Here is a 24,911-nt window from a genome sequence, read left to right as displayed (position 1 = left end):
CAAAGAAAATCTACAGATAAAGAAAACCTTGATTCTGGAATCCATCAGATATGACCAAGCTCAGATACCAGCATTATAAATCATTTCTAGAAAGAAACTGGCATCCAGTGCAGCTATTTCATTGCTGATGAGATATCTCTCCTTCCCTGCTGGGGGAGGAGGGGGACAGGGCTAAACTACAATTTTTTAAAATTGCATCCAACATGTTTAATTCATATTCTTATTTGACTAATTTGTTCTTTTTTCAAGAGACAAGACATAAATATTTCAACTAACATTTCTTGCCAAATCTGTATATATTATTATTTTAAAAAATGGTTTTATGCCACCTTCCCAACCAGTGTAGGATTCCCAAGGCTGCAAGCAATTAAAAAAAACATTAAAATGAGCTTCTTTTTTTAAAAAGGAAGATGTTCTTCTTTCAGCCTCAGATCACCAAGTACCAAGAAGGCATCTGAACCCAGGATTTTCCAGCTCACAGATGATTATTTTTGCTTGCATTTTAGCAGTTCTCACTACAAATGCTGGTTGTACCCCTGTGATAAGAGTTGCCAGTTTTGGGTTGGGAAATACTTGGAGATTTGGGGGGTGGAGCCTGGGGAGGATGAGGTTTGAGGAGAGGAGGGATCTCAGCAGGGTATAATGCCACAGAGTCCACCTTCCAAAGCAGCCATTTTCTTCAGGGGAACTAATTCTGGTCATCTAGAGATCAACCTTAATAGCTGGAGAAGGTGTCACCTTTAGTCATGCAGAAATGGCCCCATTTTAGTCACTGACACAATACCAATGAATTAATTCATATATAATAAATTTTGGTAATAGTTGTATGAAGCTATAATATGATAACTGCACATGCTGGTGCCTGTGTTGAGGGGAGAGGCAGGTTCAAGTACTACTTTATTGTGTTATTTTTTTTAAAAAAAAAAAAGACCCAAGAGTATCCTTATTGATTAAAATACAACAACCTAACCTTATGACTATAATAGTAAAAGGCCAGAGTTTTAAGATCCAAAGGTCACCAATTCAGTTCCAGGTGGCAACTCAATCATGGCCTAAATAGGACAGGTGACATTTGTCAAACCTTTGCAGAGAGTTTACAGACCTAAGGTAGAATCTCATAGAATAAGAGGGGGGGGTTGTATTTGAAGTACAAGTGTACTTGGAGGCCCCAAGCCCTACCAAGGTTAAACTGTGTTAGCAATGAAACGGGATGAGTGAGGAAGCAGTGTTTATTTTGTACAAAGAAATCAAGGCCCAGATCTCCACTTAATCAGAAATCCACAAGAGCTCAAAACCTGAGTTGCTCTACTTTATTGACTCCTGAGATTTTTACCCAGGACTTCACACACACACACACACCGGAAAGTGTGGTTAAATTCCAATAGACCTTTTAAATTCTTTATCCAGGAACTCAGAATGGCTTTTAAGAATTTTACCAGCCCTAGAGGTGAATCAAATATACTTTATAACCTTAAAAAGGAAGGGTTTCCTGTCTCCCCATGTTAAATCCCAGACAAACTTTAATGTGTTACAGCTGGTACGCATAGAAAAACAAAAGTCACACAACATTCATAGCAAAGACTTTAAAAGGCAAGAAGCCACAGGCAGGCTGGCATGCAAAAGTTTTGCTTGTGGTAGATAAACCTTGTTCAATTTTCTCATAAGTGGTAAATTGCTAAAGGTCCAGCCCATTCATTGGACAATTTGGGCCACTTTGCAAATATTCAGTATTTGCCTGCCAGATATATAGGCTCACTGGAACACTGTTAAGCAGTAAACTGTGACCTTTGCATATCTGATATTTCTCTAAATACTGATTAAAGGCCTCCTTCATGGGTCAAAAGGATTCTCCTTTACTACTGGGGATATTCACATAAGGTTTACACCAGAGCTGCATTTGAACTGAATAAATCACATGGATAAATACACCAAAGTGATTTGGGTCATAATCCCACACATGAGCCAGTAAGTCAGCCACTTGAAGTCAAAGCCCTCCCTTGTTGCCTTCCATATCCAGCAGCTTTACTCCAGTTTTACCTGGATTTTCCTGAGCAACCTCTGAACGCACATTGTTTTTATACATCTAGGCCACTAGAGGCTCCACAGCATAGCCAGGGGCAAAGGGCAGCAAAGTTGGTTAACTGCCAAGGCCCAGAGACTTCCTATGGGTCCATGCATAGAACCAGAGGAGAGTAGGGTTGCCAAGTCCAATTCCAGAAATATCTGGGGACTTTGGGGGTGGAGCCAGGAGACACTGGAGTGGCGCTAGGAGCAAGGGTGTGACAAGCCTAATTGAACTCCAAAGGGAGTTCTGGCCATTACATCTAAAGGGACGGCACACCTTTTTAAATGTCTTCATTCCCTCCACCAGGCGCTCTCCTGGGCCTCGAAAGCGGCGGCCTCGGTAGGGTGACCATAATGTCTGAAGGCCAGCCAGGGACACCTTGGGGGGGGTGTAAGGTAGGGGTGCGTGCGCGCCGCCGGAAACAGGAAGTGACGTCACTTCCGGTGACGTCACTTCCGGTGACGTCATGCCACCGCCGGAAACAGGAAGTGACACCACTTCCTGTGACATCATTTCCCTGCGTCACCTGCCGGAAACGGGAAGTGACATCACTTCCCCCAAATGACATCATTTCCCCCAAATGCCACTGCCGGAAACAGGAAGTGACTTCACAGCACTTCCTGTGACGTCCCCAAAAATCCCCCAAATATCACCGCCGGAAACAATTTTGTTCTCAAATCCTGTATATACTTCATCAGTATATGGGATAAGGCACTTTCTCAACTGTGCTGCATAATGCAGCCTATTTATTTTGTCCTGTTTGCTCTGTTGGCTCTATCTGCGCCACCTTCATCACTTTCGGTGTGTGGATCCCCCAGTGGGGTGGTCTCGCGACTCCCTCCGCCGGCTGTTTCTGATAGCCCTGCGCCCCCTCTTTCATTTGATATGTGTCCCGTGCGGGTGCCACCCTCCCGCCAGGAGATGCCGCAAAATGAGCCCCCTTGAGGCTTATGGCAGCAGGGCTCGGGGGAAGCGAGCTAGACTGCTGTTCTTTTGAGGGGTTATAGAGTGTTTCGAGCCCGTCCCTGTGGCATCGGTCCCATCATTGTGGGACCCAGGGGGCCGGCGCAGCAGCACGCCGAAGCAGCCTGTCACAGGTCGAGATGCAGGACAGGAACCCGGAAGTGACCGACAGGCTGCTTCAGCGTGCCGCTGCGCCGGCCCCCTGGGCCCCCACAACGATGGGACCGATGCCACAGGGACGGGCTCGAAACACTCTATGACCCCTCAAAAGAACAGCAGTCTAGCTCGCTTCCCCCGAGCCCTGCCTCCATAAGCCTCAAGGGGGCTCATTTTGCGGCATCTCCCGGCGGGAAGGTGGCATCCGCACGGGACACATATCAAATGAAAGAGGGGGCGCAGGGCTATCAGAAACAGCCGGCGGAGGGAGTCGCGAGACCACCCCACTGGGGGATCCACACCCCGAAAGTGATGAAGGTGGCGCAGATAGAGCCAACAGAGCAAACAGGACAAAATAAATAGGCTGCATTATGCAGCACAGTTGAGAAAGTGCCTTATCCCATATACTGATGAAGTAAATACAGGATCTGAGAACAAAATTGCACCAGAAGACACAAACACAAAGCTCCCTTACACTGAATCAGTGCTTGGGTCCACCAAAGTCAGTATTGTCTACTCCAGTCACAAACACAAAGCTCCCTTACACTGAATCAGTGCTTGGGTCCACCAAAGTCAGTATTGTGCACTCCAGTCACAAACACAGAGCTCCCTTACACTGAATCAGTGCTTGGGTCCACCAAAGTCAGTATTGTCCACTCCAGTCACAAACACAAAGCTCCCTTACACTGAATCAGTGCTTGGGTCCACCAAAGTCAGTATTGTCACATAAGAACATAAGAGAAGCCCTGTTGGATCAGGCCAGTGGCCCATCCAGTCCAACACTCTGCGTCACATAAGAACATAAGAGAAGCCCTGTTGGATCAGGCCAGTGGCCCATCCAGTCCAACACACTGTGTCACATAAGAACATAAGAGAAGCCCTGTTGGATCAGGCCAGTGGCCCATCCAGTCCAACACTCTGCGTCACATAAGAACATAAGAGAAGCCCTGTTGGATCAGGCCAGTGGCCCATCCAGTCCAACACACTGTGTCACATAAGAACATAAGAGAAGCCCTGTTGGATCAGGCCAGTGGCCCATCCAGTCCAACACACTGTGTCACATAAGAACATAAGAGAAGCCCTGTTGGATCAGGCCAGTGGCCCATTCAGTCAGGAAGGGAGGAGGGAGGGAGGGAAGGGAGGGAAGGAAGGAAGGAAGGAAGGAAGGAAGGAAGGAAGGAAGGAAGGAAGGAAGGAAGGAAGGAAGGAAGGAAGGAAGGAAGGAAGGAAGGAAGGAAGGAAGGAAGGAAGGAAGGAAGGGAAGGGAAGGGAAGGGAAGGGAAGGGGAGGGAAGGGAGGAAGGGAGGAAGGGAGGAAGGGAGGAAGGGAGGAAGGGAGGAAGGGAGGAAGGGAGGAAGGGAGGAAGGGAGGAAGGGAGGAAGGGAGGAAGGAGGGAGGGAGGGAGGGAGGAGGGAGGAGGGAGGAGGGAGGGAGGGAAGGAAAGAAGGAAGGCCAGCCGCCCCCCCCCCCCCCCCCGCTTTTGGCTTACCTGGATCCAGGGCGGTGGCGGCCTCTCCTCCGGGCTGCTGGCGGGGCTGGAGGCGGCTGCGGAGGCCGGAGAGGCCAGCGCTGGTCTCTGGAGGCCTCCAGGGACCAGCGCTGGCCTCTCCACGCTGCCTCCGCTGGTCTCTGGAGGCCTCCAGGGACCAGCGCAGGCCTCTCCACGATGCCTCCGCTGGCCTCTGGAGGCCTCCAGGGACCAGCGCTGGACTCTCCACGCTGCCTCCGCTGGTCTCTGGAGGCCTCCAGGGACCAGCGCAGGCCTCTCCACGATGCCTCCGCTGGCCTCTGGAGGCCTCCAGGGACCTGCGCAGGCCTCTCCACGGAGCCTCCGCTGGCCTCTGGAGGCCTCCAGGGACCAGCGCAGGCCTCTCCACGGAGCCTCCGCTGGCCTCTGGAGGCCTCCAGGGACCAGCGGAGGCCTCTCCACGATACCTCCGCTGGCCTCTGGAGGCCTCCAGGGACCAGCGGAGGCCTCTCCACGGAGCCTCCGCTGGCCTCTGGAGGCCTCCAGGGACCAGCGGAGGCCTCTCCACGATGCCTCCGCTGGCCTCTGGAGGCCTCCAGGGACCAGCGGAGGCCTCTCCACGGAGCCTCCGCTGGCCTCTGGAGGCCTCCAGGGACCAGCGGAGGCCTCTCCACGGAGCCTCCGCTGGCCTCTGGAGGCCTCCAGGGACCAGCGGAGGCCTCTCCACGACGCCTCCGCTGGCCTCTGGAGGCCTCCAGGGACCAGCGCCGGCCTCTCCATGCTGCCGGCGCTGGCCTCTGGAGGCCTCCAGGGACCAGCGCCGGCCTCTCCGGACCCCGCGGGCGGGGAAGGCGGGGAGTGAGGCAGCCAGCGTCCCTGCGCGTGCGCACACCGCTGTGCGCACGCGCAGGGACGCTGGCTGCCTCACTCCCCGCCTTCCTGGCCGGCGCACGCGGCCCGCCGGCTCCCCGCTGGCTATACCGGGACTTTGTAATGGTCCCGGTATAGGCAGCCCGGGAGCCGGGAATTGGTGGCCAGAACCGGGAAAGTCCCGGGAGACCGGGACGGTCTGGCCACCCTAGGCCTTGGCGTGGTGGGGGTGGTGGCCGAGCTGCTGCAGGCTGGGCTGGCGGAGGCGCGGCGGCTGGGGGTGGTGGGAGGCAGCCAGCTGCTTCATCATCAGGGCAGTGTTCTGGAGCTGCTGCTGCTGCTGCTGCTGCTGCAAGGCCGCTTGGTGCTCAGCGAGGGACTGCAGGGCCGGCGGCTGGGGGAAGCCGTCGGGGCCCGGGGCCCATCTCGGAGGAGCAGCTAGGGTGAAGCGGAGAAGAGGCGGCAGCTGCGCAGCGGCGTCGCCTGCTCTGAAATGGGGCAGCTCACCACGCTCCTTGGCGCCGTTCCCCCCTCCCCCTGCTTCCTTTTTTGGTGGAGGGGGGGAAGAGGCTGGAAATCCTGGGGTCCCCCGCCAGGGTGGGAGGGTTGGGAAGCCTAGAGGAGAGCAGAAGGCAGGGCCCTTTTTTTCCCTCCCTTGCATTCCAGGCCAGGCCAGGTAGGAGTAACCAGTGACTCTTCTCTCCTGCACAAGGTAGGGTACAGCTGCTCCTGCACTTCAGGGCTAAAATTGGGGGAGGGGGAAGAGAATAGTTTGAGACCCCAAACCTGATGGCAAACTCATGGACACCATGAGTTTGCCCCAGCCATTTACAGTGATTGTAAAATGCTGTGGGGCCCTGATCTAGCACAAGCTCAATGGCATAGAGCCTGTTCTCCTCATCGCATGGCTTTTCAAGAGCCAAAACAGCCACAGGAGGTGTGCATGTGTGTACATATACATCCCCCTCCATGTGGCTGGTTTTGGCACTCGAAAAGGAGCAGGGTTGGGACAGCTCTGCATCATCATGACCTCGAGATGGATCTGGGTCTCAGTATTTTAAAATCACTGTAAAATGGCCAGGGCGAATTCACGGCAGCCACTGGAGAGAGAATGAGGGAGGCTGGGTGGGCAATCACCTGTCTGTAGAGTGGAGGAGGAGGCTGCAGTGGGGAAGGGGGACTGTATTGCTCTTCCTCTGCCCAGCCCCATCCCTCCTTCTTCCGCAGGCTAATTTGTTTTATTTCTTTTATGTACACCCCCACATTTACTCCCAATAGGGACCCAAAGCGCCTCACATTGCTCTCCTGCCCTCCATATTCTTCTCACAACAACACTGCAAGGCACCTGAGGCTGAAAATGTGTGACTGGCCCAAGGTCACCCAGCAAGATGCCATGGCAGGGGGCTAGTGTGGTATGATGGTCAGAGAGTTGAACTAGGACCCGGGACGACTGGGTTCAGTTCTCTCACTCAACCATGGAAGCCTGGACCTTGGGCCCATCCCAATCTCTCAACCTAACACCGTCCCCCCCAACAAGGTTAAGTGGAAAAGGGGAGAAAGATGTGAAAGGCTGCTTTGAATCCTGATTAAGGGGGAAAGTGGACTATAAATGTAAAAATAAACAAATAAATTAAAAAGGTAAAGGTGCAAATACCAGTCGTTCCCGACTCTGAGGCAATGTTGCTTTCACATTTTCACAGCAAACTTTTTACGGGGTGGTTTGCCATTGCCTTCCTCAGTCATCTACACTTCCCCCCCAGCAAGCTGGGTGCTCATTTTACCAACCTCAGAAGAATGGACGTCTGAGTCAACCTTGAGCAAATAAATAAGCAGAGCCTAATCTAATACGCTAGCCATGACACCACAGTCACACAACCAGCAAGCTGAGCAGGGGCCAAACCTCAGGGCTAGATGTTTAGGCTGAGGAGGCTGAAGAGTTGCTTTTAAGGGAGAGAGTCTGGGAGAGAATCAGCTGTCTGTAGGGTGGGTAGAGATTGCAACTGGCAACAAAGTGCGTGCATCTGTGTGTGTGTGGTTTCCTCCTTGTCTGCTCCCTCATCCTGAGCAAACATTTTGCATGGTTGCTCTTTACCAGTGTGAGTAGATTGAAATGGAAAAGGGTATGGATAAAGAAAAACTAAAGGGAAGGAGCAAAACAGAACAGGATGTGGTTAGGAAAAGAGGGCTGTACCAAAGGGGGAAGGGGGCCCAATTGTTCCTGTTGCCCAGGGGGCCCACAAAAACCTGGATCCAGCCCTTCTCTGTCTGCACACATTTTAACATTAAAAAATTCCTTAAGAACAACCTAAATAACACTAAGTAACCAGCAGGAAGTTAATCCACTTAATTTAACCCAGCCTGGCCAGCAGTTCAAACCATTCACACCGTTAGTTGACATACAAGCCAGTCTCGCTATAAAAATCAGAACTGAAATATCTGCCTTCTGTTCTTTAGAAACATGAACCCCTCTCAACTGCGATGGTGAACAGCGCTTAGGGTAAAACATATACAACTTTATTTTCCTTCGTATCTTGGGAAAACAACAGACACTTGTCCAGGGCTGCTTGCGTAGACCACGTAGGCACCCGAGAAAGACGACGCTGTTCCCTACTTTTACCCTTCATCAACAAAGGCTGCTTTTAAAATCAACATCTTTCTCATGACAAAATGCTAGCAAAGCACCCCGCTGTGTTCCGGTGAAGTCATTCATTTATTTGCTGTAGCTGGTTGGATGCTGCCAATAATATCATGGTTGTACACCATCTTCAACGTTTTTGCCAGCACGTGGATTACTGGATATTTGGTACATTTGGCTCTAGATTTCCCAAGCAACAAGACATTCCAGAAGCAACACCACTGGGTTCGGTTTTCCAACACAGGACTCTTATGGTATCCTTGTAATAGTGGTTTTATTCACAAATATACAAGCAGAGCACAAGCAGAGGGAAACAGACATCCCTACAAAGCCGTGCTTCCATTACAGCATATCAGATCCTGAACACCAAGGAGATTCACCTTCAGACAATTTGCAGCTGTCTGCTCCAAACTCAGACTGGTCCTTATTAATTAAAATATCTATATCCTCTCTTTCCCTTGTGACTCTAGGTAGCTTACCGTTCCAAAATTAAAAACATTAAAAAATACAGTAAGCCCTCATTTATCCCCTCCTCAAGAAAACCCCTTCAGCTTAAACTCAATTTTTAAAGCCTTAACAAAACAGGCTTACAGCACCTCCTAAAAATCTTTAAAGATATTGCCTCCCACCCCTCCAGAAAGCACATCCAATAAAGTGGAAGCCTCTACAGAGAAGGAACAGGTTCTAATGACTGCCATTCAGGCCACCTTAAATGAAGATGCAATTAGGAGGTGACCGCCATAACTGGTTCATAAGGACAGGGGGTGGGAGAGTCCTTCTTATGCATGGATCCAAGCACCATGAACTGAACAGTGAATTGAACTATTCCTTTTTTCACCAACAGGCATATGCCTCTTCCCCTCAACTGGAGTACTTCACGGATACTTGAAGGGAGCAGTGGGGACGGGGTTGGAGAAGAATGCGAGGAGCGTTAGCATTTTTTTGTCATAGAGCCTGGATCTCACCAGGTGGATCTTGCCTTGATTTTCAGGCCAAGTGTTACGTATGTAAGTCAATATTGTCAGTAATGGTGTTCCTGCCTGGCTCATTGGAGCCTGAAGGACTGATCTTGGGGACTTGGGAACAATGGGTAGTAGGATCCAAACCCATACTGCCCTGCTCCAATCACAGGCCCCCTGCTGGTTTGAATGATGCAAAAACATGCTTGCAAGGGAACCCAGTGTTGTATGTAGTTGGCCCAGCAGGCCCAGTTCTGCAGTCTTGTAGTGCAGCCATCTACCATGCTGTACCCAATAAAGAGCTTGTTATCACTACTGCCTTGTCTCATCCATGCATAGAACCCACTATATTACACCAAGCCATGTAGTCCTTTCAAGGTAATGAGACAACAACACTGACAACCATTAACCAAGTGATATTTTACCACGGGATTTTCATGGAACCATTTTTAAGCCAATGTCTGGGGTACCCTCTCATACTTACCAGAAAGGAAGAGAAGGCCAGCTGCATACAGCAGAATTTAGCCCCAACCCTATTGGTCACACACCAGGTGGCAGGCCCGTTGAAGCTTGGCTTGCCCAACAGTTCTGGCAAAGGCCAAACAGCCATTACATGGAGCAGCCCTGGCCTTTAATGTTCTAGCACCAATTTGCTGAAGGGAAGATGGGGAAGCCATTTTAAGGGAAGTGGAGAGTGAGGCTGGACTGGTCCAATCATACTCCGTTGGCAATAGCTCCTACCAAGCAGTCCAGAAAAGTGAAGCAACCCTCAGAGAGACAGGCAGAGGAAGGGGCAGGCATACCTCAGGGAGTCTTCCTCATCAGGGTCAGTAACTAGGGTTATCAACTCTGGGTTTGGAAATTCCTGGAAATTTTGAGTAAGGCCTTGGGAAGGAGGGTTAGAGGGTCCTCAGCAAGGTACAGTGCCAGAGAGACAATTCTTCAAAGCAGGCATTTTCTCCAGGGGAACTGATTTCTGTCATCTGGAATTAGGGTTGCCAAGTCCAATTCAAGAAATATCTGGGGACTTTGGGGGTGGAGCCAGGAGACTTTGGGGGTGGAGCCAGGAGACATTAGGGGTGGAGCCAAGATCAAGGCTGTGACAAGCAGAATTGAATTCCAAAGGGAGTTCTGGCCATCACATTTAAAGTGACAGCACACCTTTTCAATTCCTTCCTTCCATAGGAAATAATGAAGGATAGGGGCACCTTCTTTTGGGGCTCATAGAATTGGACCCCCTGGTCCAACCTGCTGTTTTTATACCTTACTTCACATTCAAAATGGCAAAAATAGCTATTAAAATAGTTTCTAGCAATCTTGTGACACTCTATAAAGGAAAAGCTCCTCTACTGTGAATGTGAAACAAGAACTCTGAGGGCACAAAATAGGGCACAGACTATTTTCATATAACTCTTCATTTACATATATGTCAAGCTAAAGTTGCTTATTGCCTATTCTAATGTTAACCCCCCCGCCGCCCAAATATTAACCAGCAGCTGGCAGAAAACAAACAGCCCTAATCATGCCAGAAAGAAAACATGTTTCCAAATCTAAAACTTAAAATAGCCCTTGGCCTACTATTTACAGAAGGAAATATAGGAAGAGAGGCATAGTTAAATTTTAAAAGGCATTGTAGCTTCCAAACAGATCACTATCGTGTAGCACACAGAAAAAACCATAAGAGCTCTGTGTGTGTGTGTGTGCTTGCTCTCTTCACATACCCCCATCTAATTTCATCAAGAGACAGGCATCTGTGTTCATGGCTGACAGTCACAGATCCCAGGGACGACTGATTCCGCGCTGAGGTGCCGTGGCGAGGGCGACGACTGCGCCGAGGAAGGCGCGGGGAGCCCGGTGGAGGCGAGGAGGGGAAACTTAGGGAGCGGAGGGCGGCGCAGGGAGAGCCACCGCTGAGGAAGCCAGGGAGGCAGGTCATAGCCCCGGGGACTCTGGAACGTCCTGCGGGCGCCGGAGCCGCCACAGACCGAGGCCAGGCAGCCGCGAGCTGGCCGACCCGCCTTCCCTCAGCCTGCGCCTCAACGGCATGGCGCGCTCTCTCAAACAGAGCCTCAGCCACTGCGCATGCGACAGAAACCTGCGCGTGCCGCTTCACACACGCACGCACACCTCTTCCTCAGAACTTCCTTCTGCAGAGTCAGATTCGTTTCTGAATCTGCAGAAGGCGCCGTTTCCCTCCCCTCCCCTCCCCCCGCTGCCGTTTTGGGGGGGAGCGGGGGAAGAGACTGGAAAACCTGGCGTCTCCCGCCAGAGCAGGAGGATTGGGACCCCTATCTGGAATTCAGTTGTGATTCTGGGGAATCTCCAAGACCCTACCAGGCCTACCAGGGACTCAGGCATGGGGGGGGGGGGGACATGCTAGCCCTCCTGCCAGCTACATAGCTACAAGGGAGGGCAGCAGAAAGAGAGAAGGAAGACTTTTACCCTCCCTAAATCTGCAGCCTATCAAGGTTGCGTCCCACCCAACCATGACACTGTGACAGACACTCACATCTTCTCATCATGCCAAGTATTTTAAGCAGATTACTACACCTGATCAGAAACCCCCCAAAATTGTAAAATTCTTCTGATCATTTAACAAAAAGAATTATCAACAGAAATCTGAGGGGGAAAGTAAACAGCCTAGATTTGTGGAAATTTTGCTTTTCACAATGCCCTATAAATAGCAGTATGGAAAAGGTTCTCTCAGCATAGTACCGGAGGACCTCATGATGACATCAGCAGCAGTCAGACAAATCATTCCTTTTGACCTTCTCTCTTTGTTGCATGTCTGAAAAGCCCAAGTTCTAAGTGGCAAGCTTGGCAGGGCTGCAAATATCAACATTCCTCAGATCTGGCGCTAGCAAACAGAGCTTCAGATCGAAAACTAAAGCGGTTAGATAAATTAAGGCCTGTAAAGACTTATCCGCAGACCAGGGGAACAATCAATTCCAGCTTCTTAGCTTCAGCACAAAATTGTACTCTTCGAACACTTCTGAGTGTTCTCCCCTCTTCAAGACAAGCCTCAACACGGCACATGAGAGCTAATCCTCCCCATGTGTGCCAGCGAGCAGTTGGAAGACAGGTCTCCATGTGCATGATCTTTTCCCGAAAAGGACACAATCATTAGTTATGCTTCAGGTACCAGTCTTAAAACCAGGAAACATGGAAAATCCATTTAACACATGACATTATTGAAAGAAACATCAATAGCTTTTTCTTCAGGTAGCAACATTTTTAAAAGGTTCCTAGGAAGCGTACATTGATCAATGGATCCAAGATGTCACCTACTGAGCATATGAAAGTTAAAACTCTCAGTACAGAAAAACAGCAGCATGCCAGCCTGGAAATACTGCTGGAAATATATATGAAGTTTTATTTCTTTCAACCCACGCTGAAGAAATTCAAAGGCAACATGGAAGAAAAACAATATTTACACTGATGTATTTTGCACTGGGCAGATCAATGCTTCGAAAAGGTGCGCATCTTAAAAGGGTTAAAATTATGTCAGCAACAAAGCCATGGCAGTTTTGTCAGGATGGGCTTAAAAGACATGGTCATCTCAAATGGACTGGGGACAGGAGGTCAGTGACAGGCCACTTGGACCATACTGCAAGTAACTGAGAGGGCAATCCAAAACAAAATTACACCCTGCTAATTCCAGGAGGCCATTTCCCCAACAATGGGGGCAGCAAATTCAAGAAGGAAAACAGGAAATACTTCACAGAAGAGATACCTAGCTACAGAGGTTTTTTTCTGCCATATTTGGCATATTGTCTGCAGAGATTCTGCTAGTTCATTTGACCAGAATCAACTCACAGGGATTGGCATAAACTCCATATGGATCCACCATGCCCAACAGTCACAAACCTCTTGTCAGAAGCATCCTCATCAAACACATCAAGAAACAAGAGGTATACTCTTAAGTCTACAATGCATTTCTCATTGAGGAACTTCCCATATTCTCTTGGAAATGAACCAATTCTTCTCATGCCCACTTGAAGGTGCTTTAAAAAAAAGGAAATGTTTCCAAAGAATCCAAGTCCCAAAAAGCAAATCTCTGTAAAAGGGTCTGTGTATGAAAGACTCAACAGGGACCAGAACAGAAGGCCCTTCTTTGAAATGAAAATAAATTGTGGCAAATCTGACATTAAACTTTGCATTAGTATTAAGCAATCTGAAATCTCAACACTTTGATGCTGTCGTTATCATTTCAGAGTTTCGAATACCATCTTTGAGTCAGTGACAGAGTGGCAGAAGAACTTGAACAGAAGACAGAAGAACGTATTTCTTCTGAAACTTACCTGAATTTCTCTTTGATACCAGTTTCACATTGGTGCTGAATACAGTGCAGCTCACGAGGATGAAGAAGATGTGGAGCTTCATTTCCAACTCCTTTCAGCAGCTGGAATGCAAACACAGCACAGCTAAGTCCAAATCCCAGTTTTCTGGATGACAACTGGATTGTCATTACATCTGAACATTCCTCCAAAGCATTTTACCCAGTACAATGGCCTAAGGCAGTAAATTCTGGAGCAAAACCACAAAGCAAGACTCAATATAATGCATCTGGTGATTTCAAACCCAAAAAAGAGAGAGGAGTTCTTCAAATCAATGCACTGTGCTTTGTATTTTGCATCGTGCAGTCCAAACACATCAACTATGCATCCCAAATTAAGTGCCAGTTAGATATATCTGCAGCATTAAGAAACAGAGGATGTCAGTTCTAACTGAAGTCCAATGTTATTTTCAACTGATATAAGATGCTGGGCTATGTTTTTAAGTTGAACTTCACTGCTGAATTGCAAAAGACTCGATGTGCTCAATTACTCCTCCTCCCCCAAGAAACTTATTTCCTTTTTGATTTGTAAAGGTAACCCTTGGGGAGTTGTGGGAAACAAAGCAAAAGACAAATGGGAAACCACAAAGATGAGAAAAACCTTTAATATACTAAAGGTAGCAGATCCAAGCTGGAAATGCATCAAGATACTTTCTTCTTCAGGGGATATACAAAAATGACTGGCTCTCTTCTCACCCCACCCCCCATCATTTCAACTCTCTTCCAAGGCAATTTTCAAGGACTTCCCTGTTCCCATTGCAGCTTCTGGGACATAATCCATCCCACAACTCTTTGGATTGGCCTCTCAGGGGAAGGGAGCGATTGCCTGATCCACAACTAGAGCTCTGCTTGCAGTTCTCTGGATCCAAGAAGCATATATAACTTCTGTGTAAGCGGAGGGGGTGAAAGTCAGATTTTAATGCCATCATTGGTCAATGCAGAATCTTAATGAATCTAATAATAGCATAAAGTTTCCATTTTATAAGGACTGCCCAATGAAAACTTCAATGTCACATAGCCCACTTAAAATGACATGAAATGCCCATCATGTTAAGGGGTGGGAAACCTCCAACACTGGTGGTGACAGCAGATCATTTTGCATAGCAGAATGTTTTACTTGCCATCCAGAGCCAGATCTCCACCCAAACAGCTAAGGCATAGAAACTGTGCCAGTCTGGGAGGTGATGATGGGCATAAGCCACGCTTGTTGTTTTCTTCTGCAGAGTTGCTGGGCTCAGTTTGCACTAAGCACATCTGGCCAAATACAACACTCCTCATCTCTCTCCCCAACCTCATTTTGTTTGGTACCATATCTACCATAACCACAGGCAGACTTTGCATTCTGGGGGGGGGGAGCATTTGGGACAAAAGAGATTGCCTATTCTTGATGTGGAACAATTACCCCAGCACCATCTTAACCCTGGTTATTAAACTCCATCTCAGACAAGATATCTACAATGAGGGAAGAATGGGAAAGCCACTGAGAACATCACTTTTCATCACAAACATCAAACTACAAAGAAAACAAAAACAAAAAAGACAAAGGAAAGTGTACATAGAAGACACTGCAAAATCTATTCAGGAAGATTATTTTGTGCCATGTTTACTTGTTTTCAGCTTCACAGACTTAAAGCAATGAAGAGTGTTTTCATCAAGACACAAGAAGTATCTTCAGTGTAGATAAGGATGAGCACACAACACTGTGCTCTCATCCGCTATACATGCAGAAGGCTGCTTTCATTTTTACAGATCTTCCTTGATGGATCACAGTCAATGAAATTAAGAGGTTCATAACACTCTCCTTTTTCCTTGTAGAGAATTCATAGTGGCTACATGGGACTTCCACCCAGGTGCTGGTCACATTCTTTAGCTTCAATTTTGCTACAGCATCAAGTGATTCCACTTACTCATCACTTGGAGAGAACATTCACGACTCACAAAAAGGGAGGGATGCACACTGAAATTTTCTGGACTTCCAATGTTTCAAACCAGAGATATTTTTATTTTCTTAGAATACTTATATCCTACCTCTCCAGAATGTGCTTGAGATAGCTTACTACAAAACCAAATGAAAATCTTCAATTAAAAACTGCTCTCAAAAGCAAGACAGCCATTGCAATACAATTCTTAAAAGAGAGTCAGAATGACTCAGCTGAACACTGGTAACAGGTGCATCTTTTGTTGGCTCTGAAAGGAGATGAGGGGAGAGAACTTAGGCACCTTAAGGGGCTGGACAGTAAAAAGATGGAGGTAACAGCAAAGGCTCTTGTTTGTGGCAACCCTCCTCATCTCACTCAGAAGAGGGACATCACGTTACACAATTACTTCTCACCTTTAGCAGCCTTGGTACTTTCCTACTGTTTTGCCAGAGAGAATGTAATGGGCCACATATCATCTCTTACACCATAGCAATTACACTGCTTATTCAATTATTTCAAATTACAACATATCTTTTTAAGATTCTTTCATCCCCAATAAATTACAGGCTATAAATATGCAGAGCTTTGTACTTCCTGAAAATTCTTTATTCCCTTGAACACTTTAGATTTTCTGAATTCCCTTGGGTCAGAGCATTCAAAAGTCAAAGGGGACCTCAAAAAACTATGAGACGTGGAGGCTATGCTTCAGTGTTTAATGAATGACTTGGCATGCAGAGTTTTTTTTAAACCTCTCCTCAAGGAATCAGATCCTAACACAAGTAGGGACACCTTGACAAGAGGTTTTTTAAAAAAAATGTAATTGAACTAAATCTTTTGACAGATAATTGTAATGATGATGTTATGCCAGGATGATTTTCAAGTGTAACTTGGCAAATTACTTTCACCACTTTGCCGTTTTCAGCTATTACGGTAGGAACAGGTAACTCAGATCCTTCTTCCATGGTGCATTAGTCTCCTCACCACCACCCCATCCCCAAGAGGAACTTAACTGCAGAAAACAGACTCGTTTCAAAAAGCCAGAATTGGTTTCTTTCAACTAATTCAGCAATCCTTCCTATCTGAAGAGAGTCACAGTTGCCTTGCCAAAACTGAAAGAGACAAGAAATAACAGACCGAAAGCTGTTTCACACACTACACAGTAGCAAACCTAGGTCCTTCCTCAAATACCAGTACATCTGGTGGTGTGAACAAATTGTGCTGTATCAGTGTACCAAATGTGCATTCCACAAACAGATTCCTGACAAGTCTTTCCATGTGAGATGTTTGCCATATGCCCACAACATTTGTTTTAACTGTATGTATCAAATATCCTTCTTCATGAGGGATGAAGAAATCCTCACACAACGTTTAAAGTAACTTTTTCTCAGTGCCAGTGAAAAAGTAGTTGAAGCAACTGGAAAAGTGAACAGTGCCATATAAAAACTAAGAATTAACTGTCTTTTGATGTTACAGTATATGGGATCAAGCATTTATTCCATCATTTAGATGCTGAATTTTAAAGCCACTAGCATCACAGTAAGAACTGAATGGTCTAGTATCTGGTGCTCCAGAGAGCCACAACATTTTAGACAGGCTGTAAATAGTTAGCTAACTCAGGGGGTTTTCAGGTTCTGGGGTGCCCTGAGAAAGACTTCCAGATCCCCCCTTTCATTATGTCTTACCTTCCTCCACTCCACCTATTCCTCTCTCTCACACACCCACCTGCCTCCCAAAAGGAAATGGCTCCAGAGACTGCTGCTGTTCTCCTGCTATTAAGACGCCGAGAAAACCGGAAATAAGTTGAGATCAAACTCCCTTGTTCCTTACCTTTCACATTAGTGCTGACTCACTACAGAAATGACTGCACTGGGCCATACAGATGAATTTGATGCAAGTCAACCTGCCTCTTGGAACTAGGGTTGCCAGCCTCCAGGTAGGGCCTGGAGATCTCCTGCTTTAACAACTGATCTCCAGCTGGCAGAGATGAGCTTCTCCGGGAGGAAAAGGCTGCTCTGTGGCATTGTACCATGCCAAGGCCCCTCTCCAAACCCCACCCTGTCTCAGATCCACCCTCCAAAGTCCGTAGGTATTTTCCAACACAGACCTGGCAACCCTACTTGAGACTCTTATGCAGAAAGACTATCTTACTATCTACAAGTAATAAAATGGAAGGAGCAGAACAAGAGTGTGATTTTACTGACTGTCTGCAGAGCAAAACCTTTTTGTCCTCTGATGGCACCTGCTGCACCAAGTAGAAAAACTTAAAATGAACTGAGCTCCATTAAAGACACATTTTTGCCCGAGACCATCTGTTACTCTACAGGGGTTCTGTTTTTTCAAGAGTGATCAGTGAGTCAGTGAAATATAGCAGAATACATGGCAGAGCTCCATCACCTTGCTGAACACTGAGAATCTGGAGGATCTCTGGAAGGCTTGTTACGAGATTGGCTCATCTGTGGAGTTCAGGATGAGGCCATCCAGCAGTGCTTCCTCTCTGAAAAGAATCCAGCTTTTGCTCCAGCCCAGCAACGAGCATTAGCAGCTGAAGCTGCTTCATATTAATGACAGAGAAATTTGCAACAGGGTTCCCACTGATGCCCACATTCTCCAACAAACCCAGGAATCAGAAGAGGAGCAAGTACAGAGCCTCACTTCTGCATCAATGGGATTGCGTAAGTCAAATGGTGCAGCTATATGTTTAAGCTGTGGAGGGCAACAAGTGGATGTGGATTCAGGAATGCCAAGTGTCACACCTAACAAAATAGGGCTCACATACAAAGAGTTTGTCAGTCAAGGGCTAATCCCAGGAAACAAAGAGAGAGAAGAGAAAGGTTCCCAGTTTCAAACTGCCCATAATTTGGAGGGTTTCCCTGAGGAAGAAGTACAAACATTAAACTCCATTTCACATATTTATGCTGTCAAGAGACAATGCCCAGAAATGGTTGCCACTGTAGAGAGAAATGGTCAGAATTGTGAAATGGAAGTTGACTCTGGGACCAGATCCACCACAGAAATAAATAAACATAGACAGCAGTACATTTTCACAGCTATTCCAGGACCATTCTCCCAAATTATACAGATCAAAATGTCACCTTCATTACAACAATGGACAAGTTGTTCAGTTCCTTGGAAGCTGTGATGTAGATGTTTGCTATGGACCTGTCAGACAGATATTACCCTTGCTGGTTACAAAAGGAATTCATAAAAGCCTGCTGGAAAGAAACTGGTTTACACCCTTGGGAATCAGTGTTCAAGGAGTACATAGTGTCTGTCCAGCAATACTGGAAGAACTGGCATCTTTGTTCCCACAAGTCACTGAGGCATGAGGAGCATCCAATGGCCCCAACCATAACACCTATTTGTTTGAGGGCCTGGAATGTTCCTTTCACCCCAAAACCAAAGATCAGTGAAAAACTTGATTGGCTCATTGCACAAGGAGTTATAGAAAGCCAGTGACTCATGCAGCCTGGACCACCCCTATTGTTCCTGTCCTGAAACCAAACAGCAACATAGGTATTTGCGGGGATTACAAATGTACTGTGAATAAAGCACTCAAGCAAGACCTATATCCAGTGCCTGCCAGTTGTTGTCTGTCCTAGCAGGTAGAAAGCTTTTTGCTAAACTGGACCTGATAGTCTCTGATGACAAGGCTGCAGAAACCCAAGCCGTTATTACACACAGAGGGGCTTTTCGTGTGAAACACCTTTGATTTGGAATCTGAGTGGCACAAGGAATCTTTCAGTGTTCAATGGAAACTTTATCAGCAGGTATTCCTGGGTTGTGCCTTACTTCGAAGATGTGTTAATTATGGCTTCCTCTAAGGAGCAACTCATGAATTGACTCCAAAAGGTTTTGCAGAAGTTTGATTTTTTCAGTCCTCACAGTTAAGAAAGAAGAATCACATTCCTGGGATACCAAACTGATGTAGCGGGTATCTAACCTACACAGGATAAGGTAAAGGCAATACACAGTGTCCCTAGACCAAAATGCAAGCAAGATCTTCAGGCATTTCTAGCATTCATGAATTTTTGTCACATTTTCTTAAAACACAAAGCCACCAACACCCTACATCAGATAAAAGTGCTCAAGGGAAGTGGACTAACAAACATGAAGAAGCTTATCTGGTCATAAAGAAGTTTTTTTCTGTTCATCATAGTGAAGTGAACAAGTACAGAATCAGAGACCTTTGCCCATCACACGAGATGCCTCACCATTTGGAGTTGGGGTTGTCCTCAGTCGCATACTATCTGATAGAATAAAAAGCAATTGGTGCTTCTGTACTAAGACAATGACCTCAAAGGAAAGAAATTACGCTCAGATTGATGAAGAGGCATTAGCTATTGTGGCAGGAGTTCAAAAATTTCATTATTATGTACATGGTCATCCTTTTGAAATCCAAAAAGATCACAAGCTACTTCTTGGAATTTTCACTAAAGACAAACCAACACCTCTCATTTTATCTCTCTGTATGCAACATTGGAGTATTACGCTGAATGCTTACAATTATAAACTCAGTTAAAAGCTAGGGAAAGAAATTGCAAATGAGAATGCCTTAAGCCATCTACCTCTGCAGATACATGGCTGTGCCATTCATCCACCAATGGAAGTCCTTGTGCTGGAATCCATGCCAGGGCCGCCTCTTCAGGCTGCACAGATTGCTAGAATGACAACAAAAGATCCCAACTTGGCATGTGTTCTCAACTGGGTATGGAGAGGGTGGCTCACAGAAAAACTGGCTGAAGCATTTAGGCCATTTTCATCTTGTCTGTATGAACTGTCAGTTCATAAGGGTTTTCTATTACAGGGAAACAGGATGGCCATAGTTAACGCTACATACCAAGCTCTACATGCAGCACACCCAGGTATGGTGCGAATGAAGGCACTAGCCAGAAGTTATGTATGGTGACCTGGACTAGACACTAGTATTGAAAGGGCCATGAGTGAATACAACATATGTCAAGCTATCCACCACAATCCACCCAAAGCTCCTGTTTTCCCATGAGAAGTGACAAAGAAGCTTAATCTCCACATAGACTATACAGGCCCCTTCCAGGGCAAAAAAATTCTAACTATTGTGGATTCACTTTCAAAATGGCTTGAAGTACTAGCCATCGTCCCAGCAGTAACCTCAAATACTGCCATCATATTTCTTCCATCAATTTTTTGCAGCTTGCAAAGTGCCAGAAACAAATGGTGTGACTTTCACCTCTGCAATTTTCCAGGACTTTGCTGATAAAAATCTCATTGGGCTATCATAGTGGCACCATGTAGACCCCAGGCCAATGGGCAAGCAGAGTGAATGGTACACAAAAGATGCACTGAAAAGGATAATTTCTGGTGACTGGAAAACCAAGACTAGCAAGATTCTGCTGGCTGAACGTGTTACACCCTGTCCTTCAATTGGATTCAGCCCAGCTAAGTTGCTTATGGGACATCATCTCAGGACATGCCCAGGTCACATCCACCCTGATATTGCAAGCTACTTGTTATGAAGACATCATATGGACCAACTGCATGATCACACTGATGCTCCTAATTTTTCAATGGAACCTTCTAAGGAAATTCATCCACTAATATCATGTTCAGAATTAATTGGAGGAGGCCATCCTGATCCTGCCTATAAGAATCACCCTTCATCACAAGGAAGTGATGATCTTATTCAGGACTTTTTTGGTAGAAAAAGCCCAGCAGGCACTCATTTGCATATTAGGTCACACCCCCTGATGTCACCATTGTTTCGCGCAGGCCTTTTTTGTAGAAAAAGCCCAGCAGAAATAATTTGCATATTAGGCCACACCCCCTGACACCAAGCCAGCTGGAACTGCATTCCTGCTCAAAAAAAGCCCTGATCTTATTACTTAGGCATCTGTGGAAGAGGCTTCCTCTGCTGAGACTGCAGTCAAATCAATCGAAAGAGGAAGGCCACAGTGGCAGCAAAAACATGATGTGGTGGAATTGGATTGGGGTTATGGAACTAGGACAAGTGGATTTGAGCTTTCCCACCCTGCCCTATTTCCCAAAAAGAAACTGCACACACCCAACCTGCTACTAGCAAAAAGGTGTATGCATATGGAGAACAGATACCACATTGTGCCTATTTGTTTTTTGCCTACCAGGGCTAATGGGAGCTTGTGAGCAGATGGAAGGTGCCCTTCTATAGAAGACAGAGCTGTGGAAATGGGCTTTAAAAGCCCAGTTTTAAAACAGCACTGCTCAAATGTTTCTCCTTGATGGCTTTCTCTGTGTGTGTGCATACACGCGCATGTGTCTGTGTGTGTTAACATACATTCTTAATGGACTGTTCTAATTTGTAGAAATATTGGCCATGACAGTCGAATTAAAGTTCAATATAATTTTCCCTAACAGAAAGATAACTTTATTCAAATCAGTGAGGGGGAGGGGGGGATTTGACTTCTATCTGCTATGACTTCTCTGTAAATGCTAAATGTTCAACAAGGTAAAATGAATGTTAAATGTGTAAGCAGAAGAATTTTTATCAGAAATGTATATGAAAATATTAAATCCTACACACCTATCTACCAGAATCTCTTGCTTGAAGAATAAAGGTCTGCTGTAGCCCCACCCACCCCAACCCCTGCAAATAAAGTTTCCAAGTGTCATTTTTTTCCCTGGAAAGAAATTATAGAAAAATTTCTAGGGTGAACCATTCAATCACCTGACCAGGCAAATATGAGTCCCATAATGCTGAAGTATTTTTAAAGCATTCTTAAAACAGCAAAGTACTTTAATCATAAGCAGATTTGAAGTCCATTATCTCATTACAAAAATAAATTCAGTTAACTTTTACTGTAAAACAAAGAAATCAGCTTTGGAAGTTATAATGAATAACTTTCAACATCATTAGGCATGGTTTCTATAAATACAAAAGATTCACTGAAAACTTCTTCCCTTTGGCTTTTATCACGGAACACTACAGTTAGCCTACTACAAGACTGTTATATTTTAATACTAAAAGGCAGTGTGCTGTAGTGGTTAAGAGTGGCGGACTCTAATCTGGAGAACCAGATCTGATTCCCTGCTCCTCCTCCACATGAAGCCTGCTGGGTGACCTTGAGCCAGTCACAGTTCTCTCAGAACACTCTCAGCCCCACCTGCCTCACAAGGTGCTGGTTGTGCGGAGAGGAAGAGAAAGGCAACTGTAAGCCATTTTGAGACTCCTTAAGGTAGAGAAAAGTGAGACATAAAAACCAACTCTTCCTCTAAGGGCAAATGAGCCAGGCTCACAGGATGCTACAAAGCAGACAAACAGGTCACATGGAGGAGGCTCTTCTGGGCAACCAAGATGCTTCTTTCAGTGGCAATCCTAGACAATGAGTCTTTGCCACTGACAGCTGCTTCCATTCAAACATGGAGATGCTTGAAAGCAGGAGCACCTTTGCCATGATGTCAGGGGTGTCCCTAACTCCTGCAGGTCTCAGGGCAAGCAGCCATTCACTCTTGCCTTTGCTGACCAATGATACCAGAATGGGGAAAAAGGATACGCTGCCACCCACACAGTGGAGTTCTTGGCTGAAAAGCCAGTGCGGTGTTTGGGGTTAAAGTGCTGGACTAGGATTGGGAAAAGACTCAAACTCCCATTTTGGCAACCAGGAAGACACATTACTAGGGTTGTAATAGATTTGCTATTACAATTTATCTCCAGAGGACCAAGATCAGTTCCCCTGGAGAAAATGGCTGCTCTGGAGGGTGGGCTCCATGGCATTATGCTCTGCTGAGGTCTCTCCCTTCAGGGTTCACCACCCAAATCTCCAGGTATTTCCCAACCCAGAACTGGCAGCCCTGCTAACATCACAGAGTATGCAGGTTAGGTCTGAGGTCCCCACCCTGCGCCGATTTTCAAACTTGAAAAGGCCCCTGGGGCAATGTGTTCTCTTGGATTAGAGATGCCAACTCAGGGTTGGGAAATTGCTGGAAATTTGGGGCTGGAACCTGGGGGGTTAGAAGGGAATGACCTTAGCAAGGAATAATGCCAATAGAGTCCACCCTACAAATCAGCCATCTCTCCCCCTCTATGCAATCTGATAGCTGTAGTCTGGAGATCACTTGTAATTCTGGGAGACTGCCAGGCCCCACCTGGAGGTTGGCAACCCTTCCAGAGATCTGCACTGGTTTTTCTTGCAGGCTTGACAGCTCCCTCAGAGCTATCTCAGGCTGAAGCCTCTTCTCCATGTGCCTTGCAAATCTTGACCCTTATCAAGCACTGCATGTGTGGGAATGAAAAACAACCCACAGTGTACATGCAATGGCATAATGTCTGGCAATAAGATGGGCATCCTAGACACAACCTGCGTACTAGGCAAGCCACAACCTCTCATTGAAGAAAGGCTAGATAAGAAATGCACTAGATGAATTCATGGATGACTTGCCAATATTTGACTGCATTCCAGTGGTCAACTATCTGGTATGCCAACTGTACTCCCTGCCCCCACCCCCCAAAAAGTACAGGGAGGATTGTTTAAATGGATTTTTACCAGAATCCAAAATTCAGTTCACTTTCCTCTCAAAAAACCCAGAGCAAAGCAACACTCATAATGAGGTTAGGATTACCAGTAAAGTGGCTGTACTTAGGAGAGGAAAGTTATTTATTCCACCTTTCTCTTCCTGAAAATTTCACTGTAATTTTAATGGCCAGTTTCCATAAATGCAATAAGAATCTCACAGTCTTGGTGTGCCACCATGAACCTGATTTGGGAATGCTGGCACTGACATCCCTTCTTCCTCTCCGACAAGCCTGACATTTAAGTATACTTGCTGTAATAACATTAACAAATAATGTGGGTTGATGTTTAGCAACATTGACACGTACCTGTAATTAAGGCTACACATTATAATGTGATGGAGATTAATTTATTGGAGGCAACAGATTTCACTGTCAGTTTGCTGCTGCTGAGGAATCTCAAAACCTGCACAGCGATGGAATCACAGCGAATGCAGAGTCTGGCTCAATCATATGCCTTGAGGGTGCAATCCAGATCTATTAAATTCTATGGAAACTTTGCCATTGACTTTAGTAGAAGCTGGCATACAACTTTGACAAAGTGAAAACTGAGAGCTGAACTAGTTGGAAAACACCTGGAGACTTTGGGGATGGATCTGGGAGAGGGTGGGGTTTGAGGAGGGGAGGGGCCTCAGCATGGTGCAATGCCATAGAGTCTACCCGTCAAAGCAGCCACTTTCTCCAGGAAAGTTGATCTCTGCCAGCTGGAGATCAGTTGTAAAAGCAGGAGATCTCCAGGTCCCATCTGGAGGCTGGCAATCCTAGCTAGACCAGATGAGAATGGGGAGGGACAGTGGCTCAGTGGTAGAGCATCTGCTTGGTAAGCAGAAGGTCGCAGGTTCAATCCCCAGCATCTCCAATTAAAAGGGTCCAGGCAAATAGGTGTGAAAAACCTCAGCTTGAGACCCTGAAGAGCCACTGCCAGTCTGAGTAGACAATACTGACTTTGATGGACAGAGGGTCTGATTCAGTATAAGGCAGCTTCATATGTTCATATGTTCAATCCTCCTTTCAGATCTCCC

At 46.5% G+C, this 24,911-nt stretch overlaps 1 protein-coding gene across 3 annotated transcripts in view; it reads right to left on the bottom strand.

Annotated features, from left to right (window-relative positions):
• IL1RAPL2 (interleukin 1 receptor accessory protein like 2) overlaps nucleotides 1-24,911 on the bottom strand; it is a 684,727-nt gene that overhangs the window by 644,151 nt on the left and 15,665 nt on the right. For all 3 annotated transcript variants that reach the window (XM_060250072.1, XM_060250071.1, XM_060250070.1), the window contains exon 2: nucleotides 13,418-13,518. In XM_060250072.1, the coding sequence (XP_060106055.1) occupies nucleotides 13,418-13,499 (82 nt within the window). In that variant the 5' untranslated portion in view covers nucleotides 13,500-13,518. The remainder of the gene's footprint in view (nucleotides 1-13,417; nucleotides 13,519-24,911) is intronic.

The sequence above is a fragment of the Heteronotia binoei genome, chromosome 11, assembly GCF_032191835.1.
Source record: "Heteronotia binoei isolate CCM8104 ecotype False Entrance Well chromosome 11, APGP_CSIRO_Hbin_v1, whole genome shotgun sequence".
Taxonomy (NCBI): domain Eukaryota; kingdom Metazoa; phylum Chordata; class Lepidosauria; order Squamata; family Gekkonidae; genus Heteronotia; species Heteronotia binoei.
Note: the sequence above shows the minus strand (reverse complement) of the source record. Positions and strands in the feature narration are given on the sequence as shown.